Here is a 24,215-nt window from a genome sequence, read left to right on the forward strand (position 1 = left end):
ATCACTAGATAGTTCTGCATGCTTTACTGCTTCTTGTGAGACTTGAGCTAACTTTTGTGTACTGCACAGAGGGCAGTTGACCATCTGGACAGTGGAACTTCATCTGTTTCAACTTGCAGCATAATATTTGTATCCCGGCTGAGTTTATATGCCAGTAAACCAAGAGTTTATTTTCCCGTTTCTTCTACATTGTACCTATTGCCAAAGACTGTGAACTTTTTGTCTCAATTCAGCTACAGCATTTCAGTTCCATTTTGATCCACACTGATATCACTGTTAACAGGATATTAATACGAATTATTCTACACCTTGCTACTGGTAGCCTTTTTCTTGCGATCGTTAAGAATGATGTGCATACTTTCTTCTGTTTTACCAGCATTCTTCGATTACCCGTCTCATGTACAGCTGTCCTGTGATACCCATCTTCATTGTAAGTCTATGAAAAATATGTACATTTTCAGTACTTTTGTCAAGCAGCATTAGGTAAAACTTTTGTATACTTTGTTATCATTGTTGAAAATTGGTATGAGGCCTTTTCTGTAATCGAAAGTTCCTTGATGTCAAGTCCATGATATTCATTAGATGCAGAAAGTCTTAGTCATGAATGTGTCGTGTTTTTAAGCAAGGTGTTTTTAGATACTACTTCCAGAATGTGATCGTGTTTTGTTTATAATGAGTGTGCATTTCTTCTAGAGGGATTTATATACAATGTTTGCTCTGGATGTACATTTGTACAATGCTCTTGCAAGTTTAACTTCAGTTGAGTTATGAGTCGATGATTGTGGGTGTCTGAACATACTCATTTTGCTAAATGTGATGTTGCATGTACATGTATACCCAAGTGGGTGAAATCTTTTCTAAAATCCTTGGGCCAAACCTTGCAATTTATGGTTATGCCTTTTACTGGTCAAAACGTTCTATTTTTCTGCTCTTTAAATCATGTTTTGCTGAGAAGCTTCTCATTACACTTTATATCAAAGAAGATGCCAATCTTGAATGAAGAACTGTTGGATAGCATTATTTTGATTGCCTGTAAGTTCAATGAAACAAATTTGAAGAGTGACTTACATAGCAAGTAGGCACCTCTATCCTGTCAGATTTTTATGCCAAAAGAATCACATCAGTGTAATGTACATATAATGTACATAAAGTGATAGTAAATTTTCTGCCTGATAGATTGATAAGGTAATATTTTTCTATAAATTCCAATTAGTGTAATAATAATGCAATCATTTTTAAGTTATTTCATGCTACTTAGTTTGGTAGGTAAATATCTTGTCGTAAATTCTTGTCTATGTTTGACTTGACAGTGGCGTGAGTGTTGGTAATAGTGTGTACATCATTACAAATAGTCAATGATGTTATTTTGAAAGGGATGTAAATCTGGTTACCTTTGACACAGAAGAGGTTTTACAGTATCATTGTGTTCTAAACATGGAATACTCAGTATGTATGTGTGTGTATATGTTTTCATGTGTTGACAAATAACACAGGCTGAAGTGTACCTTGTGCTGATTTTTGGAACTTTTCGAAACTGTTCCCCAAATCATTTTTTAAAGTCGATGTAAATGAGGACACCTGTAATAAACCACCTTGATCGACAGGCTCTTGCTTGTGTGCTTACTGCCAAATACTGATTGACTCAAATAATACCTACCAAATGGATTATTTATCATACATTCTCATTCCCACACACCCCTTTTTTATGAAAAAAATGTTTATGTAAATTGTATGAAAAGAAAAGTGGTTATAATTTGAATATGTTGTCTCAGGAGTGGATGTACAGCTGTAGGATGAGAATGATTGCAATGTGGTTAGAAGCAGATACATGGACTAGAGATGCAGCCAGGGAGACTAATTTTGTTTTTTGTTTGTTTTTCTGTTGTTTTTTATGCAAGCATAATACTTGTTAAAACATTCCAACTGATTACCTACTACATGTAATAGTCCAATTGAAAATATTTCCTTGGAGCCCTTTATTGAAACTTGGGGATTGTTTTTATACATACATGTATTTTCTTTTCTCTGAAACATGGTAGACATCAGAAGATTAGATGTAGGAGAAAATAATCCTGGAATGGTTTTATTGTATGATTTTGTATTTAGGAGCAAATTATATGATGTACTCGTGGCATACATACAATTTCCAGGTTATCTAGAGTGCTGTAGCCGTATCATGTGTTAGTTCTGCATATGTTTCAAGAGGCTACTAAATACCATGTTTATTTTTGGTAGAAAGTTGTAATCGTATCAGATAGGTGTGCTCATGTATCTACAACCTGTATGCAGATACAGAGAGTTGTTCTGTGCAGGGAATAATTTTCAAAATAGAATGTGAGAAGCCATTTCAGCTGATGAATAATATTTTAAATAGTATCCTGTACACCTCTGTGGAAGAAAATTGGTATGGTACACAAAAGAAAGTTTGTGTGGCAGGGGTACAAAGAAAACAGTGCCAATTTGGAATGCAATAACCAGGAAAGTTTATTCCCTGCTGTGAATAATGACTCCCCACACATAGGACCTATAGACCATCAATTATGGATTTGCATCTGAAAACAGGGGTATCTCAGATGGGTGTAGAGTGTACATCACATGAAAAAGCAGCAGATGTTATTGTTGTGTTGTTGTTGTTTTTTTCCCCCATGTAGTCTTGTTGGCTTGCTTTTTTTGGTCAGTGCCCAAACACATTGATTCATTTCAGCTTAAGTTACATCTCAAGTGATTAATTAACCAGTCGTATGTTCATGGACCAAGTGCCTCTAGGTTTGTAATGGGTCCTGCACAAAGTCAATGGCATTTCAATATACAGACAGAGAATGGGTTAAGTGTGACTTGTGATCTAAGATAACCAGGAGACACCGTTCAGCATTCTACGAGAGAAAACGGGGCTTTCATTTGTCACTGCCAAGCCTGGTAAAATGTAACTAGAACTAATTAATACAAACCAGTGTATGTAATAAAGACTAGCTTTTACCAAGTGTCCCATGCAGACAGAAATATAGTGGAAAGTTGAGATGGCTGGCAAAAAGATGGATTGTGCCTTTAAGAAAAAGAAACTGTTAAATGTGCAGTGTTTCTTATTTTACTGCCAACAGGTGGAGTTACATTTTAAGTTGAAAATAAGTCTTATGTCATAATTATCCCCCCCCCCCCACTCAAACTTGCCATTTGTTCACAACCCACATGTATGCAGTGCAAAATAAATTGATAGATGGCTAACAAAAATGGGAGATTAGACCGTTACGCAGACTTTCCAGTAGTATGAGCAGTCACACTGTGTGTGAGATCTTGTGCGCTTGAGAATGTTCCCCATTAATACAATTTTCATGTAAGTGTTACTCACTGAGGGTGACTTGTGAGAATTCAGATGTGAACAAATCAGGTAATACAATGTATACAAAGAGCTATTTGGTTTTGACTGATTTTTTTTTTTTTTTTTTTTTTTTTGGGTAGTAAAGTGTAAGAGAAAATTGTGTTACCACTTAAGAATCAATACAATGTAATTGGATTCTGTAGTAATGCTGTTATTGTAGATCTACAACTGTAATTGATTTTGCCTTGTAATGCTGATGAACGAATCAATAGTTGTGCGCTCAAGTGAATTTAGAGATTATTTTTCTTGCATATTTGTTATTTTTCCGATGAATGTGAAATAGAGATGACTCAGATTATAGCAGTTTTTGAGCAGAGTGAAATAGGGAAAAAGGGTGTATTTTCTACAATACGTGTATTGTTTTGACAATGATAGTTACGAATATATCATTTCATTATGTTTTTCTGCTTGATAACTTTTCATGCAATGTTCAATTAAATCTGAATCTGATTATAAAGCATGGAATGTGGCCAGTACTTTTTTATTTGCTTGGGAGAAAGTAGAGTAATTCTAAAAGAATACAGTCAACCTTGCTAAAGTCAGCCTTGCATAAGTCAAATAATCACCTAAGTCGAAGGTCTTTTCAAGTCCTCTTCTCTGTATATTCTATTGATTGTAATCCCTCATAAGTTGAAATTTTTCAAAGTCAAGACTTTTTCTTCGGTCCAAATAGATTCGACTTGGGCAAGGTTGACTGCAGATGATGAGAGAAAAAGTGTGAAAGGTTTTACAGAGAATGCTGGCTTGCACACATACGTGAGGACTCGGACAAATTCACCCAAAACAATAATTTATGGTACTGTACATGTATACAGGTGTTTGACTTTATTTACAAAGTAATCCTTACATGGTGATGTGAATTCACCTATTTTTACACACATGCTATCATGAGTGAAGTTTTGCAAATCTTAACTTTCATTCAATTTCCTTTATTTTACTGATGGCTGATGGCTGAAGTGTTTAGTCAGGGTTCCCACAGAAATTTGAAAACAGAATTCCATTACTTTTCCATTACTAAATTGCTGCTTTCCATGACTTCCTTTCTGGTACGGTTTCCAAAATCAGACACGTTATGATGGCCTCCACCTCCTCCCCTCACAGCCATCCGTTCCAGCCACTATCTTACTCATGACATGTACATCTATTATCATTAGTATATGTCCCGGGAGTTATGTAGAATTTGGGATGTCACCAAACTGGGAAAAATGGAAATCATGAACACCAATTATAATAGCAGAGTATGATCACAGAGTATGAGAGTTGCGAGACACAACAAACTGGAAAGCTGCCATAGCCAAGAGGTAAATGCAATTCCATGACTTTTCCATGACTTTTCACAAATTTTCCAAATTCCCTGACTTTTCCCTGACTTTCCATGACCACAAATTTTTCCAGGATTTTCCAGGATTTTCCATGACTGTGGGAACCCTGTTAGTGCTTTACTTTAGAACACTTCTATTGATATTGATATTTACAATACATTGACTGATAGGAATACTATACAAATCAAATAAATCCTGGTTGGTTGGTTTGTTTTATACACATTAATCATAAGGCCTTTACGTTTTCCTTTAAAACTGCAAAACTGGAAGATCGTGCAAACAATTTCATGTAGTCAATTTACAATCATTTTTTCTCACTTGGCATTAAAGACAAACTTCGTCAATAAGCGTTCTTTTGAAAGTCATGCATCTATTGAAGATTGACACCCTTTTCACAAAAACTGATTTTTTTTTGGAGGGGGGAGGGGGTCACATTCCATCGACCATCAACTAGATTGCAGTACATGATTAAAAGTGGGGTGAGGACACATATCTTACACTCGCTTTCACTGTATATCACTGTTTTTGGAGGCTATATTCATTACATCATATCACCGAAGGGATTTACCATGATGGGATATGTAGTTGTAGATGACAAAAGAAACCTACTCCATGCTTTACACACTTGAATATACGTTTAGTTGGTACACGACATGTATACAATAGCGAACTTCAGATCTGCGATGTAAACACTAAGACAACGACGCTTCCTGGGTTGGGCTATGGAAACGGCAGTCTCGTGCATTCTGAACACCGTTTTTGCCTTAATAATAGCGTTGTTTTAGCGTTTGCATCGCAGATCTAAAGCTCACTAACATACAATCTGTGAGGATGTGACATATGAGCTAAGGTTCTTGCAAACCAGATACTGTATCAATGAAATAAAGACTATTTTTCAATTTGCACATTTCAATGATGACAAAAAGTGTATGACATATACAGAGTGTAAGACATATACAGGGTGTATATACTGTATTCATTCCCACAATTGAAGATGACATTTGGACATTTTCTGTAATATACCAAGTGCATGTACTGAACTTTGGATAATTAATTTTTCAGTAGAAGGCGCAATGGAAGGCAGGTCCACTTCAACTGCACTCCTTTCAAACACTGATGATGGATTTCATTGTATTCTACCTACTGTACAAAGCTCACAAAGTTCTCCACAGCTCCCCTGGATCTGGCAACAACCAAATTTAAACTTCTCTCCATGACTTTCCACACATTTTGTTTTTTCAAGTGTGAACATAGAGATATTTCCACAACAAAATTGCCTACAATTAAGTTATGCACAGTGTAATTACAGGCATGTCTATCAATTTACAGATACACTGTATAATAAATGTTACAAATTGATAACATTTTCCTTTTTTAATCTCTCTTCAAACCTTGCAAGTTTATGAAGAAAAAGTCACAGCAAGTCTGCTTCGTAAGTATGAAATGAATGTAAATTGTCATTTAGCACCCTAAGATAAAAAGGAGAATTTTGGTCCGTGCTTGTCTGTTACAATATCAGATTTTCAACAAAAAACAAGAGTTAAAACTCATATCTTATACCAAGGTTAACTTAGGCAACCATTGTATTGGCAGGTTACTTTCTATTTTGCTCTTATGGTTATATCTAGTGGCATCACTTATTTACAATAATGTACAGCATATTTACAGTGTTGTAAGAAAACCTCACCCTCCTACTTTAGAATCTCAGTATATGCCATGATATGAAACTTTAAACTGACATTTCTGCACATGTCTTCATTATTGATGACACATATGTCTTTATACAGACCCCTAATGACAGTATCAACCACAATTTTACATGAATGCACTTGTGGAACTTATACATCTAGGTTTGCTCAAGGGCAAATGGTTATATTATAGAAAGCATGTTTATTGGTTTGGACACACAATGTAGTACTTGTACACACGAACCCGACGATATCTACAACATCCCATCTTCAGGCCATTCCTGAAGCACTTGCTACTTCTTATCATTTGAATTGTTTATCAAAAAAAAAGTCTACATGTCTAAAGACTGATCATACTTGTAGTTACAAGTAGATTTGAGTACTGATACTGGAAAAAAAAATTAAAAAAAATTGTATAAATACCAGAGTAACACACTTCTTTCAAACTGTACTAATTCTTCATAGTATCATGGCACACCAATTCCCAAAAGTAATCAGTCAGCAGTTTATGGTGGAATTAGAAATAAAAACACACAAAAGTATATATGGTTTTCATTTTGCAGGATTCAAAGATGAAAAAAAAAAGCTTTCCACAGCCCTGCTGCACAAAGAGTTACGGTTGAAAGCAAGCATTAAAAGAAAAAAGAAAATCAAACTTGCGTGTGCCCGAAGAATGTCACTGCTTGCAAGCTTAAATACATTTGATTTGGAATGCAAATTTGATACAGCAAGAAACATTGTAGTCAACTATGTTCACAATTGACTTGGCAGTAGACTGTGGATTAAAAAAAAAAAAGTGTCATATCATTCTGAACTCTGGCTAAAACACAGAACATTCCATTAGTCGTCATTCTCGCTCTGTACCATTCCCTTCTAAAAAAAAAACTAAGATATCAGATTGATAAAAACAAAGAGATAAGATGGATGAACAGTTGCAGAAGAGTTTAAGTCTTTCATTTCTGTAAATTCCCACAGCAAAAATCTTCAGTCCCAAGATCAGTCCCTCCTTCATTACTGCCAGATAACTGGTCATGTAGTCAAAGTGCTGGTATCTCCTGGCCAGTCCGATGTTCGCCTTCTTGCCAGAGGAACTCCTTTTGCTCACATTCCATTGAAGGGTCAGGGGGTCAGAGGTCATGCGCTATCCACCTATTGACCTTTGTGCTGGAAGAAGGTCAGTTTGGCCTCGTCTCGTCGCAGGTTCTTGATGTTGTAGATGTTCCCTGTCACAGCGATGGAATGAATGAATGAATGGTCAGTTGTTACAGGGCAGAGGAAAAGAAGACACAATGTCAGAAGAATGATTTTTTGAGATGAAGGAGGGCAAGTACACTGTAAAATTAATCCAACAGGAAGGCCATGGTGACACGATAGATTGAGGGGATTAGGTAATCTCTGTCCACTGGCAATTTATGAATTAGTTGCCAATCGGCAAAGGAAAGCACCCCAGCAGACCTGCCAATCTGCAAACACAGCGCAATTAGGGTTAATCAACTATTAAAAATTAACTCTCAGACGGGGCACTTCACCTTCATCATTCCTCCTCACCAACATATACTACTGTATCCGCCAAATATTTGGTGAGGTTTTTATTTTCGTGAATTTGGCCAGTCAGGTACTACTCGCAAATTTAAAGACATGCGAAAATATCAACTCTGATCCCAATATGAATGTGACGTGCACATGCACATTTCTCAACTCAGTGCTGCACTCCATACCGATCGCAAATTTAACCACTCGCAAAATCATAGGGAAGTCACGATTCATGAAAATTTAGACTCACTAAATATATGGCACATACGGTAACATGAGCACCTGGCAATGCTACCGTGATACCATGACAGGGCCCTCGTGAAAAGCAGCGAAGCTGCTGGGGCTACTTTCGGTAAACTAGCACCATAAAAATGTAATCACCACTGGGCATGGCTAGCCAAATGACCCTTACCTTTGGGCACAAAGAACCAGTCTCCGTTCTGCAGGATGTGAGAGGTCTGGTGGATACTGACCGCAAGCTTGCCCCTGACCACGTAGAAGACCATGGTGTCCCTCCGGACAAGCTGAGAGCCCTTCTCCTGGAGTGGTCTTATGGTCAGCACTCCTATGGACCACAAAATAATGCACAAAACATGTTATAAAATAGGTTGCAGCATTGCAAACTCCTGAAGAGCAATAAATACAAAAATAAATGAAAATATTCTCATTAAAAAGAAACACATTTGAATATGAAAATAGGACAAATATAAATATTTCAACAAGGATTTTACATAAAGTTTCTTGATTTTTTTTCCCCCATCTCCAAGACAGATTTTTCTTCATTTCGGACGAAGGAAAGAAAAAAATGAAATAAATGTGCTGAAACATACTCCCTAACAGCTCTGTGGATGAGTATCCAAAATAACGGCCAAAATAATGGCTGTCTCAAGCCAAAGTGTTTTGGTAATGAGCTTTTTGATTCTGTCCACAGCCTTTATTTCTACTTTCACTGAACAGTAAGGGGACTTTCCTTTCCTGAAAGTGGTTGCAACTTTATTAGGCACGCCTTAATGTAACTGAAGTCAAAATGTTGTTAATTTTATGTTGCCAAGAATTTCTTTTGAGAGAAAGGAGAGCTAAAGTTAGAATTATACCAGAAAACTGCTCTAATGACAAATGCTTTGCACCAGAGGTCAATTTTGCATGATCATATTACAAACTAATAAAGAATATGATAATCATATAAAGAATATAGTAATTATGTAAAGAAATGATTGAGTTCTGTTACCTAAGAGGGAAGGAAAGTTTATAACAAGTTCTGGATGCATGTATAATGAAAGTAACTCTGTAGGGGAAGCTAACTAAAGTCATTTTGAAAGAATAGTATTGAGCAACAGTGAAGACAGACTACGTCTTTTTCTTTCAATATTTCAATACTCTCATGTATAAATTTATTCAAAGGCAAATATTCAGAGGCAAACAGGGTAACTGGGTTATAAAGCGAATAAGGCAATCTACAGCCTTCCCTGTTTTATCACGTGAAAGATTTATATGCAAAAACATATGATCCATTTTCATCAATTTGCGATATTTGATATGAAAGGTGCTGAAAAACAAAGAAAACAATGCAGATAAGTGAGAATTTTAACATCTTCAATAACACTTCTTGAATCATAAATTTTAAGTGTGGTATCACTGAAAAGATTTATTTTTTTTTTCTATTTCATGATAACCCTACATTAAAAAAAAAAGAAAAAGAAAAAAAGAAAAAAGCTGATCATTGCACTTATCTGTTCTAGCTTTTAAACTCTTCAAATGCTGCTCAGGCTTACATCCAAAGCTTGCACTGCAATCTACTTCTAATCAACCCTTTGGCTCATCAGTTTGCCTTTTTATACTCTCCCTCTGGAATGACGCAAAATCGTACGTCTATTCTGAAGGTTCAATGAAGGAAAGAGCAAAGAATTCCGACCCCTAAAAAGGGACGAAAAGAATTCTTTTATTAAAGAGAGAGGTAGTACCTGCAGAGAAAGCCTTCTGTGAAAGAGCCTTGGCTATGGTGATAGGATCACCCTTGTTAGCAGGCAAGCCACTGGGACCGGTAAACTTCAGCATCTTGGACGTGGCTACAGCGTCTGTGAGACAACGACATACACAATGTATGACAGTTTATTTAATCAAAGCATTACACTTCTACCATTTTTCTGCTCCTCTGTTTCATGAATATGTCCCTTCTCCACCTTTTCCCAAGAAACAAATAACTACTTGTCTGTGATATACATATTTAAATGCACATCTACAATTGTATGTGGTGCACATCTACGTACATCTGTGTGTATGTGTTGTGTTTATGTTTGTGCTTGTGTGTGTATATATGTACCGGTATGTTTATGTTTGCATGAATTATACAACAACAGCAAACAAAAGCAGCACAAACATTAATGAAATATTTGAGCAAAAACAAGATTCACCTGTATAACTACTTTGTGTCAGTGATCTTAAATGGCACCCAAAGATATCAAAAAATGGTTTGAATAATGATGTGATTTCGTGTACATAAGAATATTGTTCCTTCATAGTTTTATGTTTGTTGGGAGACTCTCAACGACCAGTGGTTACCTATGACAACTTCCTCATCGCTGTCTGGGTTGACCACCGTCACGCTGGGGTTGGTGATGGGCTCCGTCCCTGGGGGTGGGGAGCTGTGGAGGGAGATGTTTGCAGGGGTCAAGGGAAGCTGCCCCTTCACTGAAAGAGTCAAGATCAGAAATTCAAAGAATCAATTCAAATGAACAGAGATTTCTCATCAAAGAAAAATTATGCCTGGAACTTTAGGTAAATATGACCTCCAAACTAACCTCAAGGAACATTTTTGCTTGTCTGTTTTTGCTTTCAAAACACATGACGTGGAACTATCTACAGCACAGCTGCGTATCTGTGTCAAGAAAACCAAGAAATAATTGTAGGCACTTACAGAAGTGATCAAGTATATAAATTCTGTGCAAGACTTTCTTCTGTTTGCATATTGTAAGAATAGGCACACATTTAGTGCTCAACTGCTTCTAAATCAATGGATTCACTGTTTCAAAAATAGTAGAACATCGGTGGCAACCAGGCACAATGTGTATTTGTTTCATTTGTTTGCTGTTAAGCATGGACTCTTCAATCAGACCTGTGAGAAAAACAGGAAAGTAGATGGCATCTTTACCTCTCCCAGTTTTGGCTTGCTTTGATAGTCTGCCTCCTCTACTATTAAAGGACTTCTCTTCGGGAGACAGGACACCCGACAGGGCAAACCCGCCAGACTTCCGTCGCTCGTAGAGGGGCCGCTCGTTGCGCCAGTACTCTAGGGGACGCACTCTGTTGCGCTTGGTACGCCGCAATCCTCTCTCCAGTTCAGGGGCAACTGTGAATGATACCAAGAGTGAGACATTTGCACTTTGATTAACGAACTTCTTCAATTCAGCCACTTTGATGCAAAGAATTCAAAAGGTAATTTGAAACCACGGTGCTTCAACAAGTGCATACACTTCAGTTCAATCATTACTTGCGCGCCAATTATTCATGGTGTACATCTTTGAATGGAGCTGGCACACATTCTCCTGGCATTCACACAGACATTTTGTGGTATTGATGTGTCTGAGGAAAATGGCAAAATACTTTATGGTTTATGGTTTAAAATGATTGCAGTCAGCATTACTGGAATGGACTGCACATGCCCTGACCAAAAATGTTTTAATTACATTAAAGTGAGCTTGGACAGACAAAATACGACCGGTCTGGAGTCAAAAGATCCTATCTTTTAACAAAACCATGAGGCCTATTTGACCAGGGTTTGACATGCTATCTGTACAATTATGTGATTAAGCACACAAGACTTCCTCGCAATGAGTAAGTGAGTATTCCATGGCTGAATAAATTGTAAAGAAGCTTGGTGTAATTAGCTTTTTCAACGATATTGCAAGAGCAAAGTTTCACACTATATAGTCATGAAGCACCTGTAAAAGACACAGATATTGACATTATACTCTTACTTTGAGAAAGAAGTTTTCTTTCAGAGAACCACACAATAAGTTCTTTCACCCTCCAGCCACACTCTGCCTCCTTCCCTAGAGATAGTGAAGTAATTCTTTCTGTGTAAAGAATTCTCCACTTTCTCATAACCACACCATAACCCTCTCAACGCTTCCCAATGTTTATATTAAACCACTGCCATCATCCATCATAAGTCCAGCTTAAGTCCATCGTCAGATAGAGCAAAATAAACACTTTCCAGTGATACCTCACTCGTAACAAAACTTTGAGTAATGATTACAAAAGTTAACATAATTCCCTCTTTCTTTCCTTTTTTCTTTTAATGGCAGCTTTTATCGCAAGTATATCACCTGAACACCTAACTCGTTTTCCAACTTGCAGTCAAACTCTTTATAATCACTCCCACAAAACTCATAACTTACTGATGTAGGCCTTGCTCACTGGTTTCTCAGTGTACAGCAAAGAGTGCTTCCTATTTTTCTCTGTCTTCCTTCCCTTTGATTTGCCCTTCTTAAGAATGGAGTTTGAGAGTGGTTTGGCCAGGGTCTGGGGAGCAATCGAAGGGGCAGCTGGTGTGAAGCTTCTATGGGAGTCCTGCTTCGGCGCCCTGCCATTGTCGTAGGAGTCCAAGAAGTCCAAGACGACATCGACGGCTTGGTCTTCAGCTGAAACCAAACAAGCAAAATTCATTATTAGAGCTGAATAAACAATACATCCATCCATCCATCATTATCATAGACAAAGGCATCCAGAGAAAATAATCAAATGAAGTGTGGTTTTGAATTGTTTAACTAAAATTACCATAATGACATACCCCAAGTGATAAATGAATACCTAGCTATGAAATACAATTGCTCAAATTGTACTACTAAGACTCATAAAGGAGTACCATATGTACAACTGGTTAAGAGGTAGAGCACCTTTCAAAGATATTTCATTTGAAGGAGTGTAAAATATGCATGTCTAGAACGTATCAGGCTCCCCCCCCCCTACATACCGATTAGTAAAAAGGTTAGAGTGAGGATTAGGATTAGAGTTAGGTTTAGGGCTAGAGTTTGGAGTTTGAAGTTAGGATTAGGTTCAGGATTAGGATTAGGATTAGGGTTAGGGTCAGGGTCAGGGGAAGGGTCTCAGATAATTGTCCAGGGGGTAATTGCCATAGAACCGTCTAGAAAAATATCTTTGTATACAAGCTTACCACTGCTTTTTTCTTCTGAAGAGTCACCTTGCTTCTCTAGGCTTGCTGTCGTTGAACCCGACTTGCTGCGTTTCTGCGCTTTCTTCCGAGTCTTGCCTGTAGGTGAACAAAGGGCTAGTTCAACTTTTCCCATTCTAATGCACGCAATCACTAAATAAAATGAATCAAGATAAATGATAAGTGATCTTAATACGGTGACAATGACTGCTAACATCAGCATGCAGTACATCTGCACTCATGGGACAAATGTACAAAATAGAAGTATCCCCCACCCCCCTCACTGAAGAAAAGGAAGGAATTTTGTCTGCATTGTTTGATTCTTTTTGGAGATAATGAAGCTGCACATTAATTGTCTCTGCTACTTTTTTTTTTGGTTTTTAACAAAAGACTATAATTTCTACCCCCCCCCCCATACACACACTCATTTGAAAAGAGAAATGCATCACATTTTGACAAAGACATTATCCAGGTGGTAACATGACATTTGCTCCTGCGGCGATTGCTCTGGTCTTTATTATTCCAAGGACTTAGGGTTGGAATTGCAATAGTGTTTTAGGTTAAGTTTGATGTGAGGATTAGGGTTAGGATTATGTTTGTGGGTAGAATTTATGTCTGGCTTAGCGTGCAGATATTTCATGGGAGCAATTGTTGCAGGAGCAAATGCCCAGGAACCAATCAAGGTACACACCTGAGCTTGGGTTTGTCCTCTCACTTGGAGATTTTCTCTTCCTACGCTGTCCCTTATTCCGTGGCAAACTTGTTTCATGTTCAGACTCATCCGTGGTAGAACTTCCTTTATCCTGCTCCTGATCTGCAGAGTTGCTTTCACTCTCAGATCCTGTCGTCTCGGTCATTGAAGTGTCTGTCCTCCTGCCGCGCTTGGATCTCTTATTTGATCGACTGGCTTTCGTCCCATCGGTGTCCATGTCCTCCTGCTGATCTTGTCTTGCAGAGGTTGAAGGAGCTTGGCGCTGCTTCTTGTGGTGAGGGGTGCTCCGCCTACGGTTGTGCACCACTCCCGGTGTCCGGGGAATCTCCATCCCTGCTCTTCCATCATCCTCACTGCTCTCTATCTGATGGATGCTGACGTCTCCCTCTATAGAAATCATGTCCTTGGTTGTGAAATGCACACTGCTCCGTCGCTTGGATCTCGATGTCGTTTTTGTGGATTCTGCCTTGCCTGCACTGATGCTGACTTCTTCTCTGCTGACAATGTTTTCTTCTACTTCTATTTCCTGCAGCTTGCTCTTTCTCCTTCTAGATGTATTTTTCTTGGTGTTTTGGTGACGTTCCATTTCCTTTGTTTCTTCAGATTTGGAGTCATCGTGCTCTGAAGAGTTGGTGGAAGTCTCGTTGTTACTTCCTGAAGCCTCTGACTTTTGTCTGCGTCTCTGTCTCTTCCTCTGCTTGCCATTGGAGCCATCTTTAGGTGCCTCATCAGAGGATCTCTTCGAACCCCTTCCCTGCACATCATCCCCATCGCTACTTTGTGAACCTTTGCGGTCTTTTCGGCGAGGTTTCTTCTTCTCTGCAACCTCCATTTCCTCTTCTTCTGCAATAGCTGCAGATCTCTTCTGTTCGTCTTTCTTTGGAGCATCCTTTTTCTGAGATTTTCCTTTCCTTGATTTTCCATTCCGAGCGCCTTTCTGCTTCTCATCACATCTGCTTCCCTGGTCAAGTTTTCCTTTTTTCTTTGACTTGTCTTCCTGAGCAGCGATGTGTTTATCATCATTGCCACTCGCCACTCCCCACTCTTGGACCTCAACATCACCAATCTCAAAGTCATCGTCATCATCATCATCATCAAGTACCACTTCTGTTGTCTTTCCCACCTGCAGTGAAAGGAAAATGCCACCACCATTCTCAGTGGCATCAATTGAATCTGAGAGATCATTATCCTGCTTGCCTTGCTTTTGAGTGACTGACAGCCCCCTTCCCTTCATGTTTCTAGATGATTTTCTTGAGGCATGCTCGTCCTCGTCAATATCCTTGGCTTCCTCACTCATCTTATTCACTCCTTCCATGACATCCTCAGAATTATGGCTTCCTTCCTCCTTGGCATCTGTGACTTCCTGTGTTGTCTCGGCATTAAGTTCCTCCTCGGAACTTTTGTCTGCATCATCGGCATCTGCCCTGCGGGTCTCATCTTCTTGGGATGATGTAGGCTCTAATTCATCGCCTTCCTCCTCTTGTACTTCTTCTCTCTTCTTTCTCTCACTGACTGAGTGTCCACTGTCTTCAACTTCATTGTTCTCTGCCTCAGGTCCTCCTTCTTTTTCTTTCATTTCAGTTGACAGGGCAGCGCTCCTGCTTGCTTTCGAAGCTCGACGATTGCGCGGCTCAACCTCATCCTCCTTGCTTGACAGTCCTGCATTGGCACTCCTTGTGGAGTACCTCTTGCTTTGCCTTCTACCTTCTCCTCCTCCTTTTCCTCTGCCATGCATCTCTGTGCTGGTAGACACCTGAGACTTATCTTCATCATTCTCAGTTGTAGAGGACTTTGGAGATGCCTCTGTATCCTGTCTTGCAGCGGTTTTTCCTCGAGTTGACTGCCTCTTGCTCCTCCGTCTTTCCGCATCGTTGGACTGCTTGGCTTGGCCACGAGTTGGAGCATCTTGGTCTTCTTCACTTTTCCCACCAGATGACCTGTCCTTGGGCTGTGCACCGACGGAATGATTCATCAGAGCTTGTCTGGTAAGCCTTCGCTTTGGCACCTCGTCATCAGCCGACGGCTCAGCATCAACTTCAGACAATGTGGCTGCTTGGACTTCTCCATCTTTTTTATCATCTGGTGATTCCTTAGACTCAGCAGGTTCCTCTTGTAAAGGAGGCAGAGTACTGTTGTTATGCCGGCTGTGAACTCCACTTTGGGAAGAGCTACTACATATGGAAAATATAGAAAAGGAACATTTGTTCATTTCTGTTTTTGTGATTACATTTCAATATCATGAGGTCAACTATTTACAAGAAATTGCCTATGAAGAATGCTGACCATTTTTGTGATGTGATTTTGAGTCTCTATTACTCTTTATCATTGTATACATCATAACTTTTAAGATGAGACCCTCTCCAAGTATATTTGTCAGAAGAAATCAGTTGTTTAAATACATGATGTACAAAGGAACGTAAGAGGCAAAATGGATCAGACAGATTTCAGATCTGAACATAATTAGAGTAACACTATAAAATCTTGGACACATCAGTCTCTCCACAGCCCTGGATGCATACAGCACTATGAAGAGGATTCACCTTTTACTTAACAGCTCAAGGATTCTTGCAATTAATGTTTTGTATATTCACAGCTATGGCATAAATACATGACCAGTAATGAACTACAGGTATCTCATCACAATCCGAACATCACAGAGCCTTACAAAGTCACACTTTACAACATTGTGAGCATTATATCACTAAGTAGTGGGAGAGACAACATTTGTTTTGTGTTTGTTTGCATCACTTCATTAATAGCCAAATAAACCAGCAAAATATCTGATTGTATCTGATTTTCACCAAAGTAATATTGCCAGCAGGTTACAGTTGAGTTTGAACCCTGACGATTTTACTCTTGACTACACAAAACAAGTCAGTAAGGCTTGAAAATAGACTTCGGCTCAGATTACCTACGTGTCTTAGACTGGCTATCATGTTACATAACTCTTTTTAGGGTAACGTCATCTTAACAATATTTGCTTGAAGACTACATGCCATCGGAAACACTACTGGCATTGAAACACTCTTCCAAGAGCCCTTTGTACTGACACTTACAAACTCTTTGGCAAAAGCATCAGAAATCTGAAGAGTATACACTATCTCACAGATATTCCAAAAACTTTAGATAAAGAAATAAGAGGTACCACAAAGGACTCCATTTTTACATTCTCAGGTGCTAAGCTGAGTGAACTTGTTATTGTAGCCACAGCAGCTGCAGATTCCCCTCATTTTCTTGGGTTTGACATGGGGGTTGTGACCATAAGATCTAAATGATTCTTGAGGAACTGATCGTTCACACTCACCCATTGAACTCCTCCAGAGCATCTTGGTCACCCGTTGCATTTGTTTCACCATCCTCACCCTCGCTGGAATCTGATTGGCTGTTTGGAGCCCTGATGGTGCCTGAGCTTGATGCACTGCTCTCCTGGCTTGCTTCGATATCTGTCCGCTCTTCTTCTGTGCTAATAGCCTCATCTGATTGGCTGCTTCCTTCTCGGCCGGAGAAACTCAATCTGTACCGGTATTTTACAAATGTGATTTTGTGAGGCAGCACTTGTTTGAAGGAATGTTTCATTTGAACAAACTTGCATAGATAGCCCTACACCATTCAATCCTTTGGAAAATGTTCATCTTGAAGAAGGCACAGTAGCATGGATATTGCATTTTGCAATTCAATAGTGATAACACATTTCAACAATAGAGCCAATTTAACCTGTTCCATACAGGAGCCTTGTGGCCTGTGTATTAAGTCTATGGGGATTTCAGAAGTCAGTATAGAACAGGTTAAAAAAAAGATGATGTTCAGTCACTGCAGTGAAATATCTGAGATGACTTTGAAATTCAGTCCAAATATCATCACACTTAGCATCCATTAACACTGAGTCTTAATATGGCATGAAGACTAAAGAAATTTTACATCCACAGCTTTGCAGTAATTTCTTTGACACTGAATCCCATAGAGCAAATGTGTCACAGAAATTTGATAAGAAAGCATGTCACATATATTGCTTGCTTGCATACTGACAGCTCTGGAAGTGGGCAAGTTCATGGTCATTTAATCAGGACAAAATTGTTGTTGATGCAATTGGAGGATCAGCCAAGTGACTTCTGCAAACAATCACTGATTACTGCACTCAATCTTTTGCCTGAAACAATACAAACTTTATTGTGCTTTTCTTTGAATAGCTATTCTCTCAGAATGTTGTTATGCTTAAAGGGATTGTATAGTTTTGGTTGAGACCTAATTTCAGGTTTCTAAAATTTTTTGTGAGATAATGAGAAACCTCTTATGAAATATGAAAGAGCATGCAATTCCATGGGGAATTCAGCATTTATTTGATAAAAATTGGTTTTGAAATGGCTGAGATATCCAAAACAGAGCGATTCTAATAAGTGTGGGACCCACACTTTATTACGATCGCTTTGTTTTACTTTGTTTTTGGATGTTTCAGTCATTCCAAACCCTATTTTCATCAAATAAACTTTTAATTCCTCTTAAAATGGTATGCTCTGTATTACTTCATGAGTGTTTTCTTGGTATCTCGCAAAAAGTTAAAAGTCCAATTCTCATCTCCACCAATACTGTACCATCCCTCTAAACTGACCTCTTCTTTGTCTTGAATTTACAGATGGCTGATGAGGGCTCCAAACTATTCGCCGGACCCTTGATCACACTGCCAGTGATGTCTGCATCGTTGACTGATTCATCCTCAGCTGTCCCCACTGCGTCGGCGCCAGTCTTGTCCCCCTCAAGCTGGCTCTGTTCTCGTTCACTGCTCGTCACTTGAGGTGAGAAGGAGGGCATGGACTTCAGTGAGCTCTGCAGCAGGACAGAAACAGCAAGCAGCCCAGATTAGTTCTAACACCACAGATTGAAATTAAAGGGGGAAAAAAATCAATGAAAAAGTCTCCAAAAGTTTTATTATTACTAGGAAGTTAGAATACCACTGAAGACATAGACAGCATATCATATTAAGTTGATCTTTTTAAGATTGACTGAAATTCTTTGTGAAACACCCTCCTGGTTTGACTTATAGCTATGACTGACCTTCCTCCTTGGGGTTGGTCTGGCATTGCCCTGGTTAGCTGCCCTGGACAGGTTTTCCTTGTTGTCTGCAAGAGTGGCATTTAGAGTGGCGTCGTTCTCTGCACAGAGTATGGTAGAATAAATGGAGGAAAATGAAACATACAAATATGTGATATGGACATATACACACTCAAGAAGGTCTACAAACTTAACAGTTTATCAATATACAGGATGAATAGAAATTCCCACAATTTGACCCATTTTGTCCACATGATTCAGCCATTGCGAGTCCACAATATGCCATCTGTACCTGAGTAGGATGAGCTATAAAGAGAAGTGTCGGTTGATTGCTGGATGTCTTGTAGATTGTTAGAAGTGAGGAAGAAGTATCAACAGTGCATTTTGCACAGTACTGCAGATTTATTGTACAGATGAAGGAAAACATGAAGTGTGTAAAGTTGTGTACTCCATACCCTCAGACAATGGAATACACTTGTACTACACTACAAGATGTATCATGATTTGAAATGAGTTATTTATATTAACAACTTATAATTTGAACAACGAGGTGGAATACGCCTCCCTGGACAGATCATGTTAAAAGATATAATTTATATTAGTATATCAGCTCTATAAAAGGCAACAACAATCTTTTTAAGAGGCAATTACTAACAATGCAGGTATTTGCAACACCAAGGCCTAGACGATTTCTTATATCAGCAGTCACCAGTAACTACATGATATACAGTATCAGTGAGTGTATCATGAGGTAAGTTACTACACAACAGCACACTTACCACTCTCTGACCAGTAGTCATCAAAGTTGTCAAATCCATCACTGTCCTTCCTGACATTTTTCTTCAACTGAATTCCTGTTCGCCTGAACGTTGAAACACGAAAAAGAAAAAATAAATAAATCATGGAATATTCAAGAAGGTAATCAAGGGTTCATGGATGAGTAAACTACAGAATGAAATTCAAATCTACAAACAAACAGTGACAACATTCACTGGAACTGAAATCTCTATCATCTGGTAAACATTAAACTGTGAAGTTATTCATGCTAGCAATAAGCAGCAAAGCAACACAACTAAGGGCAACTGCCCATGTCCATAGCACTATATTGTCCGAGTAGCAGTGAACTTAGCACTCATTAAGTTGACACACGTAGCATTTGAGCTTGGGGTATGACACTAATGAGCTGTCATAACCCAAGTGACTTGGCTTATGACAAAACTACCCAGACAATTGCTGAAAAAATCACACAAAAATGCATGTATGGACTATTGTATAAAAGGAAACTTTCAAGCACATAATGAAAAGATGAGAGGCTATGAGTTTTACCTGCCAACACCTTCTTGGTAGAATGGATTCACAAACACCTGTGAAATAAAAGAAGACTAGATTATGTTAGCAAAGGACTGAACTCTAATTTGTTAATGCAACACAGACATACAGTAGGGTTGGGGGTACCACGTATCGACACCCTAAGGATCTGTAGCTTGTTTATTCTAAAAATATAATACAAATCCGCCTAATTCTTACCTCAAATATGCCATAAATACTGCAGTTTTGAATGTCGTGACCGTCTCGTTGATTATGAATCTCCGTTTTAAAATAACGCAATTTTAGTGTGTGCGTTCCGTTTTCTTCGCGCAGCTAAAAAGGGAACCTTGCGATCGGCACCCCCTCTCCTCCATAGGTATACACGTGAATTTCACAGCATAGGTAATACACGTGAATTTCACAGGCCATAGGTAATACACGTGAATTTCACAGCCATGCGTCGTTACTGATCGGATGTGGGAAGTGTAATTTTTAGCTTGGTTTGTTTGAGTTTGATTTTCGTTTCTTCGTTTTTATTGTTTTTATAGCTAATGACACTTAATCCCGCGCGTATTTTTTCGTTCTATACGCAAACAGCCATGATACGCAGGGTGTCGATGGGAAGGTGCCCTGTCGATAGGTGGTGCCCCAACCATATATACTGTATAGGCTAGAGAAAGTGGATGATCAAGTGTCAAATTGTTCATTTAATCTATCTTAATTTCCTGCATTATTTCCTTTCACTCAAGGAAGTACCAGCCCATAACATCTGGTATAGAGAATGTCTTAATGATTGAAGGGCTGGTACTTATAAAGGGAAATTATACTACAGTATATTACTACAGATGTCTCAGAAGTCAATAGACAGTCATATTAACTCTCTATGAGAGATCATAATACAATTAACCTGTGTAAAACTTTGCCTAAAAATGAAAGCTATTGGGAGTACAGTGGACTCCCGTTATAACGAAGTCCTCGGGACCGGCAGTTTTCTTTCGTTATAACGAAATTTCGTTATAACCGAATGAATAAACAATAAAAATACATAGAGTTGATAATGTTGCGGCCCTAAATTTTATTTCGTTGTAACCGGAATTTCGTTATAACCGTGTTCGTTATAACGGGAGTGCACTGTATAACACAACTGATACAGCCGCACAGGGTCAGGAGTATGACCTTTAGAGCAGACTCTCCCGTGTAAATTTTAAATTCCATGACATTTGAAGCTGTGTAGAACTTATATGATGGATTGGAAAAGCATTTACTAAGTGCATTTCATACGTATCGTCAATAGAGGGTACGGCACCATTGGTAGGGGTGTTGGTTTCAAAATTATGGTGCAACTGAGTGCATCAAAATAACAACCCTCGCGTTCGAAGCAGTTATCTTGGACTCCGTGGAGCGTGTACAGCAAATCACATTTTTTATGCGTGCTTGTGAATTTGAGCAGTTTCTTTACAATTTTATTGTGAGTAAAATTTTAGGCAAATTGTGAGATATTTTAAGTAGATACAGCAATTTGTATGTCATCTATCTAGAGTTTGTCTAGACCTATAGTATCAGTCTATTGATCACAATGTTGATCACTCTGATAGAAAAACATTAGGGTGTCGAGGCGTTGGACACCCTTTGACCGAAAGGCGAAAGATCGGTCTGTATCTGGTCGTCAGGGATTGTTTTGTGGAGATTGCATCTGGCTTCACGGATCCCCTCCAGTATAAAGGTCATATGGAGGAGAGCAATAACGTAAAAATGAATAAATAAATAAATAAAAGACTCCTCCGGACAGACGGATCTTTCTGTCTTAAAAGTTACAGTACACTCACATTCACCTTGGCCGTCCTTGCAGTAGATCTATTTGCACCAATATGAATCCCAGCACAGCCCTACTATTAGTACTAATAAAATATTATAACTTGTAGGGTCTAAGTTTCATGGGGCAGATCGGCCTATCCATCTTGTACCACCCAGTAAACAAACAGTTAACAACAGAGATCACGCAAGCCAGCTTTTATTCAGTAGTGACTAGACACTAGATCTAGGTTAGATCTGTATGGCAGCTCTACTAGAGTCTACACATCGACCACCCTTTTTTAAACCGACCGCGTAGTTTTGGTGCACAGAACAATTAAGGCCTAGTACGCACTGCACTGCACGCAGAGCACATAAAAATGTATTGGCTTTGACTGTTGATGAGGATGAGTGGGAAAACGCGAAAATTCACTGTTCATTAATGGTTGAAATCAAGGACAAAATTTCGAATGAATATTTTAACCGAATCGTAATGTAATGTGTAGAGCTCTAGAGCCTAACAAAGTACGTAGGTCCAATACTATGCATTAATTTTCTAAAAAGCTTCGTACAATACGGTGTTCAATTACAACTCGGTTTGTGTGCATTGTCAATACAAAAACAGCGGTCGTTCTAAAAAAGGAGCAGCACCGCGGGGAGCTGAAAAAAGGCCACTCAAGTTCGACGGCGATACTTTTGCACTAAAACAGAGTCTAGTCTAGTAAAACTTCGAATTGAAAAGGAAACAACAGCATTTGATAGTGCTGGATTTTCTCAATCACGCAGGCAACCTACAATCTACATTGTATGTAAAGTTTTTACGTGAATTTCAGTGTCATAAACTGTTACATATTCTCATCAAGCGAATAAAAATTAAGCGGTCGATGAGTAGGCTAGTAGGACCAACCATACTCGGGCGTAACAAGTTAGACATCTACGTTAGACTTTCTACGTTACAGAACTAGCTGCGCCAGCCAGCGCCGCGGTTCATTGTGCGAAATGTCCGGCGTCGCCTTCGGGTCGCAGTCGACCGACCGGCCTGCTGGAGAGTGCTGCGCCTGAAAGCTGGTGGAGCTAGCTGAACCGTAAAACTGCTGACATGATTTTCTGTTTTTGATTGACAATAAAAACAACTCGGGTATTACTTACACATTTCTCCACTTCCTTTGCCATGGCTATAAATATTCTTCACACCGTCAACGGAAAGTTCTAGCCCCAACAACGATCATTTGTCCTATTCGTGAGTGATACGGTTTGTCATCGACATCGCGTCGTTTGAACTGTCCGCCATTTCTAACCCGATTGAAAATCATCATAAACAAACGATGAGGGCAGCAAACACAAGCTTCATCGATCAGACAGAATGCGGACCATCGACTGAGTGAATGCGGGAGAGAAAAATCATTCAAGAGGGAAATTGTAATCCCAATAAATTCCCAAGGAAACTGTCAAGGGTTATACTGATTACATGTATTACAGCGATAGACAAGGCAATATTCGCTACATAGTCTCCATATTATTGTACCCCCGTATAATCACTGTGTAACTGTTAGAAAGATGAGCCCGGGGCTATACGGCTCAGGCATACCTTGTACAGCGCTGTGTCTCTTGAGGGGCGGTCCAACAGGAAGAGCTAAAGTGACACAATCCAGTACAGATTAGGGATAGGCAAAGAGTACTGTAGCTTTGCTATACTCTTTCATTATAGGCAATATTTTTTCATTGATATATAATTAGTTTCCAGACATACTCTGCATGTCTGTGCTAATCGACGAAGAAAGCGCTCGATTGGACGTCGAGTTGAAATAGGCAAACTTAGTAGGCCTAAATCAGCTTTCTGTGACATATATACTTGCGAAACTAATAGTGAGTTTATATAAAAATAGTGAGATTATATAAATACAGACGGTATTACCTTGGAAAAAAAAAAGTATGAGAAAGAGTAAAAAGAATTAGTCTTCGGGTTCATCAATTCCTCCCCAAGTATCTTCTTCTTTTGTCTTTTTTTTTTTGTCAAATTGATTTTTTTTTTTTTGGTGCGAATTCCGTAGAGCCTATATGTAGGCCTATAAACGCTGATGGACATCAACATAAATAAAGAAGATCATTTGAAAACGTTTATTAAGATGAGTTTGCTCGCAAAAACCGATAAGTCCATATTTATCAAATGGATATATTTGCGATTAAAGGTCAAGAAAAATAAAGAGAATAATAAGAAATTTTTTGCTTCTTTTGACCATAACTTCAAAAATGTACCTTTATATGTAGT

General features: G+C 38.8%; 1 protein-coding gene across 1 annotated transcript; it reads right to left on the bottom strand.

Annotated features, from left to right (window-relative positions):
• Positions 1-4,121: 4,121 nt before the first annotated feature.
• Positions 4,122-23,119, bottom strand: LOC140236592 (uncharacterized). The gene is made up of 14 exons (XM_072316518.1): positions 23,096-23,119; positions 20,174-20,211; positions 19,627-19,709; positions 18,851-18,948; positions 18,408-18,622; positions 17,106-17,315; positions 13,781-15,972; positions 13,093-13,188; positions 12,317-12,559; positions 11,068-11,265; positions 10,479-10,607; positions 9,881-9,994; positions 8,332-8,484; positions 4,122-7,609 (listed from the first exon to the last, which is right to left on the bottom strand). Exons 1-14 carry the CDS (start codon positions 23,117-23,119, stop codon positions 7,536-7,538), a joined length of 3,867 nt encoding a protein of 1,288 aa, XP_072172619.1. The 3' UTR covers positions 4,122-7,535.
• Between the last annotated feature and the right edge of the window lie 1,096 nt (positions 23,120-24,215).

This window comes from Diadema setosum, chromosome 13 (assembly GCF_964275005.1).
Source record: "Diadema setosum chromosome 13, eeDiaSeto1, whole genome shotgun sequence".
In the NCBI taxonomy this organism is placed as follows: Eukaryota; Metazoa; Echinodermata; class Echinoidea; order Diadematoida; family Diadematidae; genus Diadema; species Diadema setosum.